Raw genomic sequence first — 18,494 nt, forward strand, 5'->3', positions numbered from 1 at the left:
CAGCTCTCCTGAGGGAACTTTTTTTTTTTTCAGACTATGGGCTTGCTTGTTACACAAACCGTTGCGAGCACGCACACGCTCGCACACACAGTACATAAAACTATGTGCGCAATACAAGACCGATATTGCCTATATATTTTTAAGTTTAAAATAGCTAAAACAAGTTTGCCTACACGATTATAGACCAAAAACCTATACATCTTCACTGTACCAAAAAAAAAGGTCTAAATAAGTAGGTCTGTATATCTGTTATAAACTAAAATACTTTGCAAAACATAAAAAGGTAAACCAAACATTTTCCAAGAATAATTTTGAGTACAAGTGTCCATACATTTTAATAAAACCCACTGTTTTAAGTGGATGAATGGCTGTGGGAAAGAAAGGCACACAAAATAATAATAAAGGCAACAAATATAAAGAGAAGTCAAAAACATGAATTTAACAAATGTTAAAAAATCAAATCAAAGTTTTGGGATCAACTATACCCTCTGCTGGCCTTAAACAGATAATACATGCAATTTCCCTCTTTCGTAGTCAGACCTCAGGAAAGTACAATTTAATGACCCATGAGTTTGAGACTTTTAAAAATGGACCGTGGATGTTGGATTAACATGTTTAATTAAGGAATAAAATGTGTTTTATTTGTTATATAAGATCCATTTTATTTATTTCTACATTTTTATCGCACACTCCCACACAGACAAAAGACATTTTGTTGTTACCACTTGCTATTTATTTATTCCAAACAGAGGAGGAATACAGCATTGTGAGATAAGTATAAAACCTGAAGAGCACCTGAAACATATCAGATTGCTTTACATGAAAAAGAAGTCAATAGGCATTTTAATGTATCTGGTGGTTTGGAGTTTGTAGTAAGGCATATGCTCTGTTAAATCTCAGTCTAACTACTATTTGCAGAAATAAAACAAGCTGCTTTAACACAAGAAATCCGGTTGGTCACAAACACTTATCTATTCAAGGAATGCTTTTATTTTCTGTTCAAATGTAAAACCTTCCAAATATGTTCCCAGTCTCAACCTCACAACTAAAAGTTCTGAATGAATGATCAAACTGGTTGAGTTTGATATTCAAAATGTAAATAAATGTTTGCAAACAAATTGCATGTAATCAAACAATTACATGTCACTGAACATAGATGACTGAATAAAGACGCAATGGAATCATGTAAACGTGGAAAACTAAAATGTAGATATAATATTTTTTTTTAGGTCCCTCTGTTCTGGATTTGAGTATTGCTGGTATAAAATTAGCAGGCTTTTGGTCTTCTGAGATTATTTGGTTGGCTGAATTAAACAGTGACTAGATATTCCTCTGCTCCAGCAATATGGAATCACTTCGGTCAATCGACTCAACTAATATATCTGCTTTATATTAATTCAAACACACCTTCTTTGTAACTTTAGTTCAACAATAGTTCACTACAGTAGTTCAAAAAAGGCAAATTAATAAATAAAAAAAAAATCACTCATCCGATAACATTGCAGATAACAAAACTGAAAGGTGAAAAAATGTAAAAGTGCAAAAATGAAAAAGGCTATAAGTATGTTCACGTGGCACTAGTTTTGATCTACATTTCCTGCATTAAAACGAAGAAAGTGGAGAGTGAACTTCTTTAGACTGAGACCCAGAATATGTAAGTTTTAATAAGTGTGGTATGTTAAGACTAATAGCATCGTTGTAATCGTTGTAAACCGGAGTGATAGTTTCTCTCACTCTGGTCGAGGAGTCAAGTTGTTTTTCTCTGGTTGGTAGAAGTGTTCCACGATGGCATCCACCAAGTTATCCAGTTCAGTTTTCAGCTGGTTAAGATCACTAGAGAAAAGACAAGAAAGAACAATTGTTTAAAAAGAGTATGAGCCATTTATGTGCCAAAACTATGATAAGGCTCTATGGCCATGATCATACTAACGTACTGCTTGTACTATAATTGCAGTGTACAGTGTGTAGAGTATGCACTTTCTCTGTCAGCATAGAATACCCTGATGACCTATTACCTTTCATTTGGATTATTAACTTAATAATATCCTATAAATAAAGTGAATAGAATGCTGTATGTGACAACAGCATGCAAAGCTACTGTCGGAAATATTTATCATATAATAATGACGACTGTTATTATATATATATATAATATATAAGTGTTTGTGTGTGTGTGTGTGTGTGTGTGTGTACATATATATATATATATATATATATATATATATATATATATATATATATATTTATATAAATATAATAATATAAAGTGGCATACTCAAGCTTTATAAAATAATAATAATAATAATATATATGTAATATATTCTTAAACTAAAATCAAGAAATATATAACTATTGAAATTATACTGTTATACTTTAACATAGAAACAGTACTTCTTAATAATTTTACACACCCACGACATTACGAATTCTAGCTAAAGTAATATACAATTTAATGTAATATATTACTATTATTGTATAGTCACAGGGAATAGTATTATACAATAGAATAGTATAATAATAATAATAATAATAATAATAATAATAATAATAGTATATTATGAAACAAAAGAATAATACATTCTATATAATACTATTATTATTTTCACTATATAACTATACATAATGTATTATTATTATTGTTATTATTATTGAATGTAAAAGAACTGCAATAGTAATAATTATTTGATTTGTCTACTTTTACTAATTAAATAATAAAATAAAATCACCTTTAATAGTAACAATAATAATATATTGCAATGTAATTTCTAAAAAAAAAATAAACAAATCAAAGTAATATTACTTTTGCAATAATATGTTTGCATTAAATAATAATAATAATTCTACATATATTAATAACTGTAATATTCAGGCCTATAGTGATAGTGTGAAAAGATGAAGCCGTCTAAAACCTGTTTCCTGGCGCAGCACAGAGCTCGGTGTAATATTTGATTTTAGGCTCTGTTCCGCTGGTTCTTATTGTAGCCACGCCCCCATTAGCAAAGGTGAAGGTTATCATCTGACTGCTTTTACTGGTGGGCAGAATCTGTGAGAAATAGTAAAGAACACAAATATAGGATAAGAAAACTTGAAACAAGATCAACTATCACGATAATTCGAATCATTACGGGCTACACACGGCCTTGTTGTCCGGCTGGTTGCTGTCATAACCAGTCGTGAGGTCTCTCACTGCTGTGATGGCAAAGCCCCCACAATCTTTAGGGTACGAATTCTCCCCGGCGTAGTTCCGAAGACGCTCAAACATCTGTTTAATGGTGTCTTGGTTGTGACAGATGAAGTAGGAATTCTTGGAAATGTGGTAACCGTACCTGAAAAAAGACAATGTGAAAACCTTGATTAATAGGAAGATTCAGAACAGAAATTATTAGAGATGTCAATGCCGAAGGCTTTGTGACATACTCCTCATAAATGGATCGGAGTTGATTGGACAGAGTTTTCTTTTTAGAAGCCAGGTAAGAGACAAACTCGCCAGCGATGGCAGCCGCACTCACACCATCCTTGTCCAAAACTGCAGGAGAACACATGTAACCTACAACAACAGAGCAACCAAAGAAAAATATTCAAGTCTGCACCAGTTTTTTTTTTTTTTTTTTTTTACATTTCAATACAATTATGATATTGTGACATAAAAATTAACAGCCACTGACAACTACTTATTTAGGTGTCTTTGGTTTGAACCCAAGAGTGGGTAACCAATTCAGACTGTTACACAAATGCAGATCTTGCGGTGTGGATGCCACCGTACCAATAGCTTCCTCAAAAGCAAACAGAACAGTCTTTCCCTGGTCCATCAGCTCTCTGGCTCTATTTCCCATCCATTTAAAGCCTGTTAGAGTTTCCTGTAAAAGACAGATGCATAGAGTCAAACAGTAGAACATCAAAAGTGAGTAATCACATTTTTTTACTGTACAAAATAAGAGCATGTCTTCAATGTAGCTGCACTTTCTGTCTGAAGAATTTACATCATTTTTCCAAGGCCCTTCCAGTTGTTTCTGATGGCTGGATAAGGATTTTAAAAAATCATTTTATGTGCAATTGCGCTTACAAAGAGTCATTTCTAGCCAAAGAAATGCTTCAAAACTGAGAATTATAAGAATATGTTAATGACAATTTAAGATTGTATGCATCTTTATGGATTTTCCATACTTTTGCAGTTCCCTGATATTTCCACAATTTCCTGGGCTGGGGAAATGCCCATTATTATTGACCCATGAAACAATCAATATGAAAAGTACTAAATTCAATTTATAATTTAGATCATAATTGTATAAAATACAAGATTACGAGGTATTTTACCAATATTCACTGCTGTCAGAAAAGAACCTTTTCCATTGGTTAAGAGCTGTGGATCTCAAGCAAGCTTCAAGGGCGGGCCCAATAAGATTTAAAAAATTTTAAAAGTAGCAATATCAACATAATCTTATTTGGATTGCTAAAAAATTTATCTATAGGAGGGCCTTCAAATATATTCTTGGACAAGGGGTGTGAAGGTAAAAAGGGGTAAAAAGCAGAAGTACCTCAAAGTGGAAGCCCTCTTTTACAGCAATGGCACGGAGGATTTTTGAGGAGACCGTGCTGGATAGCATGTACACATCCTTAATGGAGGCTTTTCCCTCTCCTTTCTGCAGCTTCCAGCACTGGAAAATCCACCAGCCGAGTAAAGCGCCCAACTCATTCCCAGAGAACACCCTCCACTGCCCACTACAGAAAGAATGCTTGCCATTCAGAAATAATGACACACTGAATGAAAATCAACACAAAATGCCAAATAACACTGACCTCTCCTGTTTCTCTGCAATAGCTAGTCGGTCAGCATCAGGGTCGTTTGCCAGTATAACAGTTGCTCCCTCTTTATCTGCAAGCGCGAAGGACAACGTCTACATACACAAACATAGATTACTGGCCATCTGGCATTACATAATAAAATCTAAATATATATATGTGTCACTTTTCTAATGTCATTTGTGTGTGTGTATCAGTGTATTGTACCAAGACTCCCTCTCCCTCCTCAGGGTTGGGGTATTTGACGGTGGGGAACTCTGGGTCAGGATCTTTCTGCTCTTCCACGGCATATGGAGGATGAAGGTCAAAGGCCTTAAAGGCAGCCTGGACAAAAATATGGCCCACCCCATGAACTGAGGTATGGACAATCTTCACCTCGGAATTCTTATTCAGCTCCCTGTGAGAACACAAGATGTGTGAAAACCAGACTTATGGCTATTAGCACTGACTTCCAGATTTGATACAGATTCATTACGGCCTTAAATTGCCTTAGAGTTGATTTAAAAATGATTGAGCTTCCTTCTTAAGTACTATATATTTAGGCATGTTTTGGAAGTACTGAAAATGAATGACGGATCATTCAAAAGGAATTCTGCAGGCATATCTTCGTGAGTGTACCTGTGAAAGCAGTGCTGTTGTATGGTTTTACAGTATTCTCTGTGTATGTCCTGGTATGGGTCATTGAGTAGGGAACTCTGAAGAGCTCCATCTGTGTCCCATGATTTAGGCCACGGCTCAAGGTTCTGTTCAATAGCTGCAGCGATGCCCTTATCATGGGGAGGAATGATCTGAGCGCCATTTGCCCAGTACACCTTAAACACACATAGTGAAAATGGGTCAAATAACTAAACAGGCTATATTCTTTCAAATCAAACCATTTATTTAAGGATCGATGATACCTTGTATCCATTATCTTGTTTGGGATTATGGGAGGCTGTTACCATCACACCAGCACACAGTCCCAAATGTGATACGGTAAAAGGCTAAAAGAAAAGAAGGGAAGAGATGTTCATTTTTTTTTATTCTGCTAAATTAAAGCAATCAGTCCCAAGAAACAGTGGTTTACAATGATTTTTATAGATACCATAATACATTTGATGAATAAAAATATCAATAGGACAGCATTTATTTGAATCAAAAATGTTTTAAACAATGTAAATGCTTTACCGTAACTTTTGATCAATTTCATGAATCAATTTAATTGGTGAATAAAATAATAATAATAATAATAATAATAATAATAATAATAATCATGCTAACCCCAAACTTTTAAACACTAGTGTACCTTTCTAAGTACCAGATATAATTAGTTATCAGTCACATAGTAGATATCTTTTATTAAGAGTAGCACAACAATGCATCATGTAAATTATAAAAGTAACACAACATATAAAGTACTTGGTACATGTCCAAAAAAAAGCAAGGTTGAACAAATGTGCTTGGAGCATGCAAGTCGCACATGACCATGCTGTGGCAGCTCTCGGTGCCAACATTTTTACCCGGAACCCAGGCTTAGCTGAAAATATGACATTTAGACCACTGCGGCCACCAAGTTACAGATTTGGAGAGCTAGCAAGTTATGTGGATGGCATAACATTTTCCCTCTCAGATTACGTTATTTTTTACTTTTAAATCAATGCTTTTTGGACTAATACTTCATTTTACATAACAGTGACCAAAAAAGGTTTTGAGCTGGAGGACACAGAGTGGGAAAAGGCTGTTAGAGGGCTCAAAGGGAAAGGTTGAGAGAGTGATAAGAGAATGAGTGAGAGCGTGTCCATGTACTCATGGGAACAGAAACGTTGATGATTGGTGATTCTTCATGAACCCCTCTAGTCTCTTATGCAACGATCTCACAATATGTTCACGTGCAGTTGTGACTCTCTCGGTATCTTTTCTCGTGCGTTTGGGTGTTGGTTTGTGTGATTATAGTCCTTTGTAGCAGGAAGTTGCAAAATTCAAAGATCTTACAACACAAACCTCCAAACTAACCACAATGGACAACACTTCTAAATAATTAACAGAAAATATCTGAACAGTGTTACTATATCTTTGAATATGCTGCATAGAAATTATTACGGTAATCATCACTCAGTACACTGGCACATGTCAAAATATCATGGTGATGATATTACTGTGCCTAGGCATGACCAAGTAAAGGAAAGAGAATGATTTAAATGGTGGAGAAAAAAGAAAATGGTACTGGAACATGCCAAAGTCAAGACTCGTGCTCTACCACCATGGCTCTAACATATCAGAATTAATAATAAATCTGAACTTTCTCTCCATGAGTACAGCAGGTTCATACGTACCACATATGGAGTGGGTGTGATGTCACTAAAGAGGTAGACTGGGACGCCTCGACTGATAAAGACAGAAGCAGCAAGACAGGCGAATCTTTTACTGCTGCCGCCACTAGGAGGGTGAGCACGAGCATCAAAGCCGATCACCACCCCCCTCTGCTTCAGATCTGTAAAACACTGCTCCAGGTATGCACAGAAACCCTAACGGAAGCAAAAGAGGGTAATTACCATCGAGCTCATAAACAGCATTCCTTAGGCCACGACTTAACAAGCGGATGGCTTGGTAGCTCTCACAAAAACACTATTTTGCAAAGCAACAGTGAATAGCAGAGCAAAAATAAATACTGTGTGACTTCTATTTAACAAAAAGGTTGTCAGAAATGAAAAGTTGCCTTCCGCTGCATGCCCTTGCTTATTCTGTATTTTCTATAAGCACCACCTACGGTCATAGAACGAATGTGCATTTTTATTTAGCCCATCTGCCAATTTTTGTCATTGGTTTGAACATGTCCATCTGGTCCATCTGGTTTGAACAAATTAATTCCGTGCAAAACTCATTTTCATGCCTAACATTGGTGTGAACTGCCCTATAGACTAAATTTAAACTAAACCAGGGTTCCTCAATTAGTTTTAGCAGAGGGCCGAATTCTGCAAACAATCCCAAGCCAAGGGCCACTGACATATATTACAACTATTATATTGTTGCTTTTGTTAAAATAATCAAAAGATGGTCACACCATAAATATTCAGATTACAAGTATCTTTCCATGTAGTCCTAAACACCTGCGACAGCGACACGTGACAATAAGCGACATGGGATTCTATTTTAGGAATGTTTTTATTTTCTGCGACATCGCGGTAGGAACATCAAAAGATGACAGTGATCATTAATCCATGGAATGTTTATCTATATCTGTGTTTTGGTTTATATGCGAGTACTGTTTGTCACATGTTGTTTGTTTTTATCTGTTTTGATAGTCTTGTCTACAAAGTTTATATTGTTCTTTTTTTTTTCTTTTTTTTTTAATCTTCCTTGCCCAGGGACCACAGATGTAAATTAGCTTAACAGCTAACTCTGGTACAGGGCTTGAACTGTGCACGGTCCCTGTCAAATAAACTAATAAAATTATAAAATAAAATCATCTCAGATAATGATTATGTGCATTATTCTATGTTAAAAGTGGCTAATGTGAGTTTGAATATTATTTTGCATGATCCTTTTAGCCATAGTGAAAGCAACAATAGATATTTTACCTCAAATCTTTAAAAAAAAAAAATTGGCTAAAGCAAACTTATGTTAAAACTGTGAACTTACTGCGAACCAACATCCATAACAAAGATGGTATCACTCACGCACTCAAAACGGTTATTCGGGTGAGTAGTAAATAAACAATAACATGCATTTTGTATGATCTCGCTTATTTTGGTAAAATAATTAACATTTTGCAATTGTGCAATTTTGTTATTAACTACTCTTAATAACAGACAACAAACCTTATTTGCCCACAAGATTTTACAAATGTGACTGCACCTTATAGTCGTGATGTAACGGAAGCAGTGACTTTTTTTTCTGTATTGTTTTTTCTTTTTTTTCGGAAGTAGTGGCATGTAATTGGTTCTATGTATGGGCTGTTGATTGGATTTTTGAGGTTTGGGTGTTGCATAGTATGAGGTTATATACTTCCCAGGACATACTTAACTATTCTAACAAACATTATCAGATGCTGTTTTGACTATCTTGGTCGCTTTCATACAACCAAGATACTTGAATACCCTAATCTGATATTATAGTTTAGGCCTCCTGTATATTATTCAGAATGAAAAGATAATAAGTGATAAGATGTCACGGAAAGCTTGTATGTCACCTGCGTGGTCTGTATGATGGTGAGGTCATTCATGCAGGACACTCCAGGTCCCATGGCGGCTCTCAGTCCCGCTGTGCCAAACTCCATACGGGCCCCGAAACACTTTTGCAGCTCTGACATGGCTTTATCCTTAACCATAGACCGCACAGCAGCAGCCGTCTTTGGATTCTGTAAACACACACAAAAAATATAGACTAGATTAAAAATATATGTATTTTCAAATAATGTGCACTCAAAAAAATCACAATTAGACCAGGAATGTGTATTAAGAAATAAATAGGGTCAGTTTAACATTATTATACAATAAATATGGGGGAGAATGGGGGATAAAAAGAGTCTCTATAGCTTTAGGCACTTTGTCTTGATTCTGATTACTGTTGTGGGTGAGTGTGTGTCTACATGTCTCCTGTCCACCATGTGAGGGACAATATGCTTTCATTCTACTGATAAGTGAGACTGTGTGAGGATGCGAGCGAAGGGCTCTGATCCATTCCTGACTGCATCAACTCTTATGATGAGCTGTCTGGGCAGCACCCAGGCCAATACAATCATTTTGGTGAATACACAGCCAATTTGCCATTTAAAAAAATCATATTTTTAAATGCATATGGAGTACATTCGTATTGTAAAAATGGCTGACATCATCTGAAAGTCTAATTTTGCTTAATCAATGACCTTCCACTTCTGTGTAAAACCATTAACTGTTTCATGTGACCCAGCTAAGCACAAGACTCCAATTACTGTAATGAAAGCACTAATATGTAATTAGGAGTACTTTAATGGAACTGTCCATCTCTTATTTAGATGCTGTTTAAATTAAATTTGATATAAAAACATCAGTAAAGACATTTATAAAAGCTAGTGTAAAAAACAGTTAAGATGTTAATACAAAAGATGTCCATGTCAAATCAGTTCCGTGCTTTTAAACTTTCTATTCATCAAAGCAACATTTTAAGCAGCACAACTGTTTTCAACATGGGTAATAATAAGACATATTTCTTGAGCATCAAATCAGCATATTAGGATGCTTTCTAAAGGTTCATGTGACACTGAAGACTTTGCATCACAGGAATAATTTACATTTTAAAAATATATGTAAATATGAATGAATATTACTGTTTGTACTCAAATAAATGCAGCTTTGGTTAACATTAGACACTGCCTTCAAAAACAATTAAATCTATCAACATCCAAACTTCTGAAAAGTATTACATATTCATTTTACAGTTGTGAGACAAATGAGAATATAGACGTAAACTAGACTTATACTTTTTTTTTTAATTAATGGCATATCAATAAGGAACTGACTGAACTGCTATTTAGATCATATTGAGTAATTTAGTTAGTAAGAGCTCTTCCTGTACAAGCAGGTCTAGTTCCGAAAACTGCTTTAGTGGATCATTACATTACAAAGCAATGTCAGGGTGTTTCTCTTCACTGTTTCATAACTGAGCTGTTAGTTAATAAGCCACTTAAAAGGAATTTTAACACAGGCTTGGTAACAAGCTATAAGCTATTTCACATATTTAAAGCTACCTGAAGCTACACAGCAGCATATGTTTGCTGTTACCTTGTCATACTGCAGCCACTGCGTGACGGCCAGATCCAGACGACTGTCTCCTGTGCTTTCCTTGCCGTTCTCCATGTTGATCTAACTCGGAACTAAACTGTAATTCAACGGATAAACAAATAAGCGATCGACTCCGCTAAACGGGCGTATGTATGTTGACGGTTAACGTTCTTCTGAAGGAATTTAGTAATAGTGCGACCCGTGACTGCTCTTATTCGATTATAAATAATGTAACGTTAGTAGACTACGTCCGTATTGCAATGTGAATGAAACGGAGTGGGCGGGGTTTTGAGTGAGGGGCGGAACACGTGATTGGCTCATGCCATTGCGTAGCAGCTGATTGGTAGAGCATTCGTGGTTATAAACCTGTCTCCCAAATTTCAGAAAAAGCTTTCAGTTTTTTGACCTGTCCGATTTCATCTTTTATAAAACTAAATTAGCATGTGGTTTGAGCATCTTGTGTGAAAAACAGCAATAAATGTAGCCTATTGTGTAAAATATTTTGTGTTCATCAACGTGAATGAAATCTAAATAAAACCAATATAAAACAGTATTTAGAATGTAGATAACAGGGCGTTCATACCTAATAGCCTTATTAACTTTCATGAGGATCCTAAGCTGTACCTGTAAATATTATATCATACAGCAGAGAGCGCCAAACTCCTAGTGATTTTCATTTCAATAGAAGCGAAATTATTACTATATATTTTTTACATTCTATATAATTGTATTTGCTGATAGTCATAAAACAAACATTTTGAAATGAAGTTAATATGATAAAGAATGTCTCTGTGGAGACTAAATAAGTGTGGAACGCTGAGACATTGTGAGGAATGCAAAGAATGCTAAAATACACAGACTTGGGGTCAATATTGGATATTATTTGTATACTTTCCATTGAGTGTTCTCAGAAAAGTGCTCGGATCAGAGAGTCAAAGTTCGTGTCAAGTTCAGCTTAGCAAGGGATTTAATATATTAACAATATTTTTGTCAATAATTGCTCTGAAAAAAAAAAATCTAAAGGTGATTCCCCACATATCTCGTATTATAGTTTAACTTTATGGTTTTAGTTATTGTTCTTTGTGTAAAGACCTTTACACTATGAAGGCCAATTTCTGCCACATAAGAAAAAACAAACATGCTTTGATAAATCATAATTGTGCCATAAAAAATGAGATAAAAAAAAATCTAAATTAGGAGATGATATGCCAGAGAAGATGTGCAATATTATCACTGTAGCTTAGTAAAAACAATATAAATCAATATAGTTCTTACCAGAAAAACAAATGTTGGTGTATAAGACAAGAGAATAACCAACATTATTCATTGGATGCTCTCTTTTGTATTCTAGAAAACGAACTGCTTGACAATTCATTATTTATTTTTAGTGTCCGTCACAGACCTCAGTGATGCAGGCCAGGGGCTGTACTGGTGTGTCAGCACAACTTACAGCAGTAAATGGCGTGGCACATCCTAAAATATCTGAAGAATGTATTTACGTAAATACAGACAGACACCTAGCTAGCTTTTGGACTCAAGATTTGTGTTGAAATTCAAGGAAGTATTTCAGTTAATGTGTATTACCAGACTTGAATAATCAGGGGATGGTTTCACTTATAAAAATAAGAGTTTACCCAATAAACCAGGTTTCTTTCAGTTAGTCTGACTTTTGAACCAAATCAACTGACAATAACCCAGACTAACTGAAAGCAACCTGACTTGTTTGGTAAACTTGCTTGGTCTCATGATCAGGCAAAACAGAATCATGTGTAACCTATAATACATTTAACAAAAGGAAGCTGCTCGAGAAATGTTGTCGCTAAAATTGCCTTCCATTAGGAACTTTCTGATATGCAACAGTTGTATTTCTTTGTGTGTTGGTTTACCATTTAAGTCATCACAGCTAAACTAAAACCATTTTGTTTTAAATACTTAAAGTGCAGAACTTAAATTTAAGTCAACTTGGACCGAAATAAAATCATTTGAAGCAAACACTGAAAGTGTCACAAAGTGGAACATTCTAGGCTTGACAGCTCGATTTTTGCTCCCCAACTGAAAGCAGCGAAGCTCACCAAAAGCCAAGGCAGATAAATCAATGTTAAATTTAAAATTAGCCTACAATCAAATATTAGAAGCCCATAGTTAACTAAAAATCCCCAACACACACTACTTCATTTGAGAGGTTTATTTCACCGAAGAAAGAGGGCAAATAGAAGTCTTCATTCCAACGGATTTACAAAAGAACAGAGTTAGACAGCCTCAGTGCAAAGCTGACTGCCTCTTCAGTGACACATGATCGGACTACAGTGATCATCAACATGAAGACAGTCATCTTTCAGGATGGTCTGATACACAAGTTAAAACTATGAGGGCAAATGTTCCACTCCAGCCTAGGGCTATAGTGACTGGTGGTTGGAAGACATCATCTGCTCCAGGTGACTTGCCATCTCACGGTTCTCCACATCTTGCTCTTGGTGAAGGGAGTTTATGCCTCACACTGTTTCTCCTGTTCAATAGCTGGAAGGGGGAAAAACAAAAAGCAACAAAAGTTAAAAGTAACAAGTGAAAACACTATTCTACAAGATAAAATCTACAAAAGAACAAATATTGAGCTGCTAATAAGAACACAATCACTTTGGATTCAGAAGGTAATGAGCGCGCCGTAAAACTCAAACGTACTCTCTTTAGTTGGAAGAGTGTTCTTCTCTTTTGTTTCAGTCTTCTTCAGCTTGGTCTTGTCAAACTGAGAGATCTCCGCGATATCTGGTTTGTCAGCCATCGTTTTACTTCAGTTTTGGGGGGAGGAAAGGGGGATTAATGGGTTAAATGAAGAGATAACCCACAAATATGAACACATAAGACTACACAAAACAAAACCCCAAACCTCTTACTGTACTGTTGAAGAACAAAACGTAGAAGACACAGAATAGAACTTCTGTTTAGACACGTATATTTAAACAACCCACGCTGAGTGCTAGCGAAGAGAGGAAAAATGTAATTACTATTACAGGTGCAAGCTGTTGTTCATCCTGTTCCTTCATTTTCATTGGCTAATTGATTAAATGCTAGACAAGCAACCCCAAATGGATGTTGAACTATCTCGACATAATTTTGGCACAAATGGAACCTCATAGAAATAAAGTTCTTACAAAGAAAAGAAAAAAAAATTATCGAAAGGCCATAGATTTATATTTTAGACACAGATTTGGGATCAGCTCGTCAAACGATGACCTCATCAAGCCAATCAGAGCGCGAGTCGCGCGCCAGCGTGTTGTGTCTATGGTTCCCATAGGATGGTTCCAGTATATGGTTAAGATACATGTGTGTGACGGAAGTGAATGACATGAGGTGAGATTTCAATATTTAGAAAATGTACATGACTTAGTCATCGTGAGGTTGTGTGCGATATTTGACTATATGTTTATTCAGAGACATTTAAAAGCGGGGATACAATATGATCATATTTGAACGTGGTGTGGTGTTTTTGCTCTATGTAACGTTAGCTCGCTGTTGTCAGTGAAGATGAAGATGCTTCATCGTTTTAGTCGGAAATAATTCAGGGATTCAGTTTTCTGAGGAACGGGCGCGGTTGATTTGATTTGTCTTTGTCATAAACATCACAGGTTACGCCTTTGCGAGAATTACCATGGGAAGCAAATTATTTGCCAACACTGCTGGCTTAAAGAAAGATAATAACCCAAAAAATGACAACAATATTATGAAATCGATTCGAATGAAACCCCACAGTTATTTATTATGATTTTATATTGTAAACAATAACTGTAGGCTGCTATGATACTGTGGTGAAGGTCATATGCTAATATGTCTTTTAGCCCCGACGCCTATAGAAATGTTTCACACTCCTAGCAATGAGGAATTCATTGGTATTCTTCACATTGAATTCAGCTACGGGATGCCTTATTTCTGTATTAATTCAACATAACAGTTTAGTGGTTGTCAAGCAGAGGGCTTGAGTCCACTAGGGGTCCTCAGCAAGCTTCCAAAATGGATGCAACATGATAAAAATAATTGTTGTTTTTTTCCCCTTAAGCCAAATAAATTGAAAGGTGCATAATGTTGTTAATGTTATAGCCATTTAAGCCAATATGCTGTCTCTTATCTGTTTTCATCACAGTTTAAAAGAGTTGTGCTGCTTAATATTAATTTAGATGGATAGATTTTATTTTTCTTGTTAAGTATTGCCTATGTCCTCTTACATGCTTACTTTTGGTTTAGTCATCCTGAAGTCAGTAGGTTGTTTAAATGGGGTTTTGGTTAAATGGCTGAAAAAGCTCTGTGATAAACACAAGCACAAGATATTTTCATATTTATTTAACAACATAAAATTAATCAGTAATTAGGGTTGCATATTGTTTGATTTGAAATGTGGTCACAAGTATCACATGATATCAAACATATATATTCTGTCTCTTTGCAAAACATTTAATTGCTGCTGAATACCTTCATAAAAACTTGATTAAGACCTGTTTGTGTGCAAAATAAAGCTGCATGATTCTGGATAAATGTAGACATATATGGAGGCTGTAGTAAAAAATATTAGACAACTAAACAAAATCTCATGGAATTTATGAATGGAACGATGCAGTGACTGAAGATTTACTTGTTTCATTTTTGGATGAATCAGTGTTTTTGAATTAATATCTTAAATGAATGATTCAAAGACAAATACATTTTTATTGACCACTTGAAACAGGACGTGAAACAGGAATTGATTGGCAGAATTTTAATTAAAATTTTAGAATAAGTATCCGATTATGGAATTGGAATTGAGTTTTGATTCCCGATCCGATCAGTAATATTTCTCCTGACCGTTTTTTTTTTTTTTTTTTTACCTTTTACTATTAAAGGCAGTTGAATTGGCAGATAGGGACTGCAGATGTTGCTGGGGACATAAAAAAATAATCACCCTGAACAAGAAAACTTATCAACTCTCTAGTCTGTTTTTACAGCCTTGTGTTCATAATCACACTCTTGCAAACTATTCAAACTAAATCTGTCAGAAGCTTAGTGAAGTCATGGACAGCTGTTTCGTTAATAGCCTACGTATTGTTGATGGTATTTAGGCTTCAAAACTCCTAAAAGTTGTGTTCACTTGTTAAGATTATAATTCAAATGCATATTGTTTATCATGATAAACCTCTGATGGTTATTTTTTGCAGTAATTCAAAAGCCAGTCCAGAAAATGTAGGATTGGCTTGAATTACCAAATCATACAATTTATGTATCTATAGTATAGCAATACTATTTAAGTTGTTACACTTATAGTTGTATGTATATATTTTATGTTTATATATAGTTGATCCTCATTTTCGATCAACAAGGATCATGACCTCCACCGACCAAGACCGAGAGTCACTTCAGGGTCAGAAACACTACTTGTGTGGTTCTATCTCAGCGTTCGCCAACATTGTCATCACGTTTCCCATACACAAGGCTCTGTTCCGCCAGCAGTTGTTCGGAGTGCAGACGAGGGAAGCGGTGCGCCAGCTCCAGAGGGATGGTTTTCACACGCTGTACCGTGGCATCCTGCCACCTTTACTGCAGAAAAGCAGCACTATAGCAATTATGTTTGGCCTCTATGAGGACTTCTCCAGGTTGTTGCGGCTACACGCTCCTCAAGCCCCCGTCCTGTTAACGGACGGCATCGCAGCAGTTTTGGCGGGAACAGCGGAAGCAGTCTTAACGCCTTTCGAGAGGGTCCAAACTCTCCTGCAGGACCCGCGTCATCATGGAAACTTTCAGAACACTGCGCATATTTTTCGTGTTTTGCTTCAACAACACGGCGTCCGAGAGCTTTACCGTGGCCTTGTTCCAATCCTACTCAGAAATGGCCCTAGCAATGTTTTTTTCTTTGGCTTGCGTGGACCGATGAAGGAACTGCTCCCCGAAGCCGAGACAAAGGCAGGGCACTTGGTTAATGACTTTGTATGTGGAGGGATTCTGGGAGCGGGTCTCGGGGTGGTGTTTTACCCTCTAAATGTAGTTAAGTCTCACGCACAAGTACAGATTGGAGGGGAGTTTCAGTCCTGCAGGGTGATACTGGCAAACGTTTTGAGAGAGAGGGACGGGAAGTTGAGCCGTCTGTTTCGTGGCGTGCATCTGAACTTCCAGAGATCTGTTTTCTCATGGGGAATCATAAATGCTACATATGAACTTTTACTGAAAATGCTCTGATTGAGATGAGCCTGAAAAAAAGGGGGAATTCAAGTGAAAAGCATCAGTGATTCAGAGGAAAGAGTAGAATAAGTCTTCCTCATTCTATTTCTGCTGCTAAAAACTCGGCACATGTTTACTTCAAGTGCTATGTTAACTCAAAAGATGAAAACTCTGTTTTCATTTCTTCATCTGAAAACACAAATGGAAATGTTTGATTTGAACATTTTAGCAATATATTTTCTATTTGGAATGGTATTTAAACAATTAATATGGGACGCATAATGTTTGGAGTTGGCGAGATTTTTTTAATGCAATAGTCAAATTGTATTGTAATAGTCGAATATTATTACAATTTATTTACAAAAATGGAATTCATTCCTCTGATATCATAGCTGAATTTTTATTTTCAGCTTGTCTTTAGTGTCACATGATTCTTTAGAAATCATTTTAATATGCTGATTTCTGATTATTATCAATGTTGAAAAAATGTTGTTCAGTTTTAAGTGGAAACAAGGATTCTTAGATGACTTTTAAAGTTCAAAAGAATAGCATGTTTTTGAAATAGAAAACCGTTGTAACATTACATGAGTCTTTATTGTCATGTGTGATCAGTTGAAATGGATCCTTGCTGAATAAAAATATGAATTTCTTAAAAAAATCTTACGAAACCCAAAAAATTTGAATGGTATAACATGTAATTTAAAAGAAATTAGTATATTTTTTTTATGATTACAGTTAATCAGACACCTAACAGAGGACCCATGAAAAAGTTGTCTTAGTGAATGGAATGGTTCTGTCGAGGCCAAAATCTTCTACATAAATAAATAACTGGATCACCTGATTCATTTTCAAAAATTCACTTTTTATGTCCCGTAGAAGAAAGTAAGCAACTTTCTGTTTTAGCTGAACTATCCCTTTAATTCATCATCTGGCTGAATGAGTTTTATGAATTTGATTAAAGATTGAATTGGCTCACTCATGAGAAGAAGCGAGTGTTTATAGACCTCTTTGACCTCAGCTCACTCAGTGTATCCTCGGATATGTTCCCAGTATTCTGTTTTCGATACTGATTTCTGTGGTCTTTTAACCACTGAGTCTTCAAATCACTAAGTATGTCATTACAAGGGTGGGAATGATCAGGAGCACAGTTTACACTGCCACTGTTCTTTCCCACCAACTTTATATAGTTTTGCTGAGTTCGCTTTGGCGTCACCTTTGGGTTCCAGTCCAAGCATTGATTAGTCATCTGGAAACCAACAAACGAGAGTCAGTTTGGTGTTTGTGGTCTCTAGCCTTCATGTGGTAACAGAATCATCCCATCTGAACCAGAAATCTTCATGCTTTTAGCGCCCACTGAAGCTAACAGATTATTTCAGTGACATAAGCAATGATTTGGTCATGTTTGGTTCATGTTTCTCATGCACTAAAAGCTTCTTTGTGTTTGAATCACTCCCAAATATACTGAGATTTTAAGAAGGTAAGACCACAGACCTCAGTTGACAATGTGCCAAGGTGCACTTTGGATGATACTGGTTGTCTCTGTAAATGTAAAGTTTGTGCTCCATTTACTTCCATTTACACTACCATTCTGGAGTCTGAAAGATTTTTTAAAATACAAGACTGCATTTATTTGGTCATAAATACAGTAAAAACCATAATTTAAAAGAACAGTTTTCTATTTTATATTTTCAAATGTAGTTTATTCCTGTGATGCAAAGATGATTTTGATTCCAGTCTTCAGTGCCACATGATAATTCAGAAACCTTTCTAGAATGCTGA

The 18,494-nt window shown here is 35.8% G+C and overlaps 3 protein-coding genes across 5 annotated transcripts; 1 reads left to right on the top strand and 2 right to left on the bottom strand.

The window, feature by feature from the left end:
- Window positions 1–710: 710 nt before the first annotated feature.
- On the bottom strand, window positions 711–10,823 carry LOC113044191 (phosphoglucomutase-2-like). Its single transcript, XM_026203914.1, has 13 exons — window positions 10,539–10,823; window positions 8,969–9,136; window positions 7,113–7,304; window positions 5,700–5,783; window positions 5,419–5,612; window positions 5,008–5,197; window positions 4,798–4,895; window positions 4,536–4,719; window positions 3,764–3,857; window positions 3,418–3,547; window positions 3,137–3,326; window positions 2,910–3,043; window positions 711–1,833 (listed from the first exon to the last, which is right to left on the bottom strand). Exons 1-13 carry the CDS (start codon window positions 10,611–10,613, stop codon window positions 1,731–1,733), a joined length of 1,836 nt encoding a protein of 611 aa, XP_026059699.1. The 5' UTR covers window positions 10,614–10,823; the 3' UTR covers window positions 711–1,730.
- A 1,884-nt stretch (window positions 10,824–12,707) lies between these two features.
- Window positions 12,708–13,570, bottom strand: LOC113044768 (thymosin beta-b-like). Of its 2 annotated transcripts, none has more exons than XM_026204943.1 (3): window positions 13,430–13,570; window positions 13,218–13,324; window positions 12,708–13,055 (listed from the first exon to the last, which is right to left on the bottom strand). In XM_026204943.1, exons 2-3 carry the CDS (start codon window positions 13,315–13,317, stop codon window positions 13,024–13,026), a joined length of 132 nt encoding a protein of 43 aa, XP_026060728.1. In that variant the 5' UTR covers window positions 13,318–13,324; window positions 13,430–13,570; the 3' UTR covers window positions 12,708–13,023. The 2 variants fall into 2 exon arrangements, with proteins under 2 accessions (XP_026060728.1, XP_026060727.1); XM_026204942.1 differs by having other exon boundaries at window positions 13,423–13,553.
- A 120-nt stretch (window positions 13,571–13,690) lies between these two features.
- Window positions 13,691–18,350, top strand: slc25a51a (solute carrier family 25 member 51a). 2 transcript variants are annotated; one of them, XM_026203915.1, is made up of 2 exons: window positions 13,691–13,886; window positions 15,881–18,350. In XM_026203915.1, the coding sequence occupies exons 1-2, from the start codon at window positions 13,858–13,860 to the stop codon at window positions 16,731–16,733; spliced, it is 882 nt and encodes a 293-aa protein (XP_026059700.1). In that variant the 5' UTR covers window positions 13,691–13,857; the 3' UTR covers window positions 16,734–18,350. The 2 variants fall into 2 exon arrangements, with proteins under 2 accessions (XP_026059700.1, XP_026059701.1); XM_026203916.1 differs by having other exon boundaries at window positions 13,693–13,886; window positions 15,856–18,350.
- Window positions 18,351–18,494: the final 144 nt, after the last annotated feature.

Source organism: Carassius auratus, chromosome 26 (assembly GCF_003368295.1).
Source record: "Carassius auratus strain Wakin chromosome 26, ASM336829v1, whole genome shotgun sequence".
Lineage (NCBI taxonomy): Eukaryota > Metazoa > Chordata > Actinopteri > Cypriniformes > Cyprinidae > Carassius > Carassius auratus.

Coding starts and splice junctions, on each gene's coding strand:
- LOC113044191 (XM_026203914.1), bottom strand. CDS start 10,613: ATGGAGAACGGCAAGGAAAGCACAGGAGACAGTCGTCTGGATCTGGCC. Junction 3,858..4,535: donor AAGAGGGCTTCCACTTTGAG/GTACTTCTGCTT, acceptor TGTCTTTTACAG/GAAACTCTAACAGGCTTTAA. Junction 3,548..3,763: donor TGCTTTTGAGGAAGCTATTG/GTACGGTGGCAT, acceptor CTGTTGTTGTAG/GTTACATGTGTTCTCCTGCA.
- slc25a51a (XM_026203915.1), top strand. CDS start 13,858: ATGTGTGTGACGGAAGTGAATGACATGAG. Junction 13,887..15,880: donor ACGGAAGTGAATGACATGAG/GTGAGATTTCAA, acceptor TCGATCAACAAG/GATCATGACCTCCACCGACC.
- LOC113044768 (XM_026204943.1), bottom strand. CDS start 13,317: ATGGCTGACAAACCAGATATCGCGGAGATCTCTCAGTTTGACAAGACC. Junction 13,056..13,217: donor CACTCTTCCAACTAAAGAGA/GTACGTTTGAGT, acceptor TCCCCCTTCCAG/CTATTGAACAGGAGAAACAG.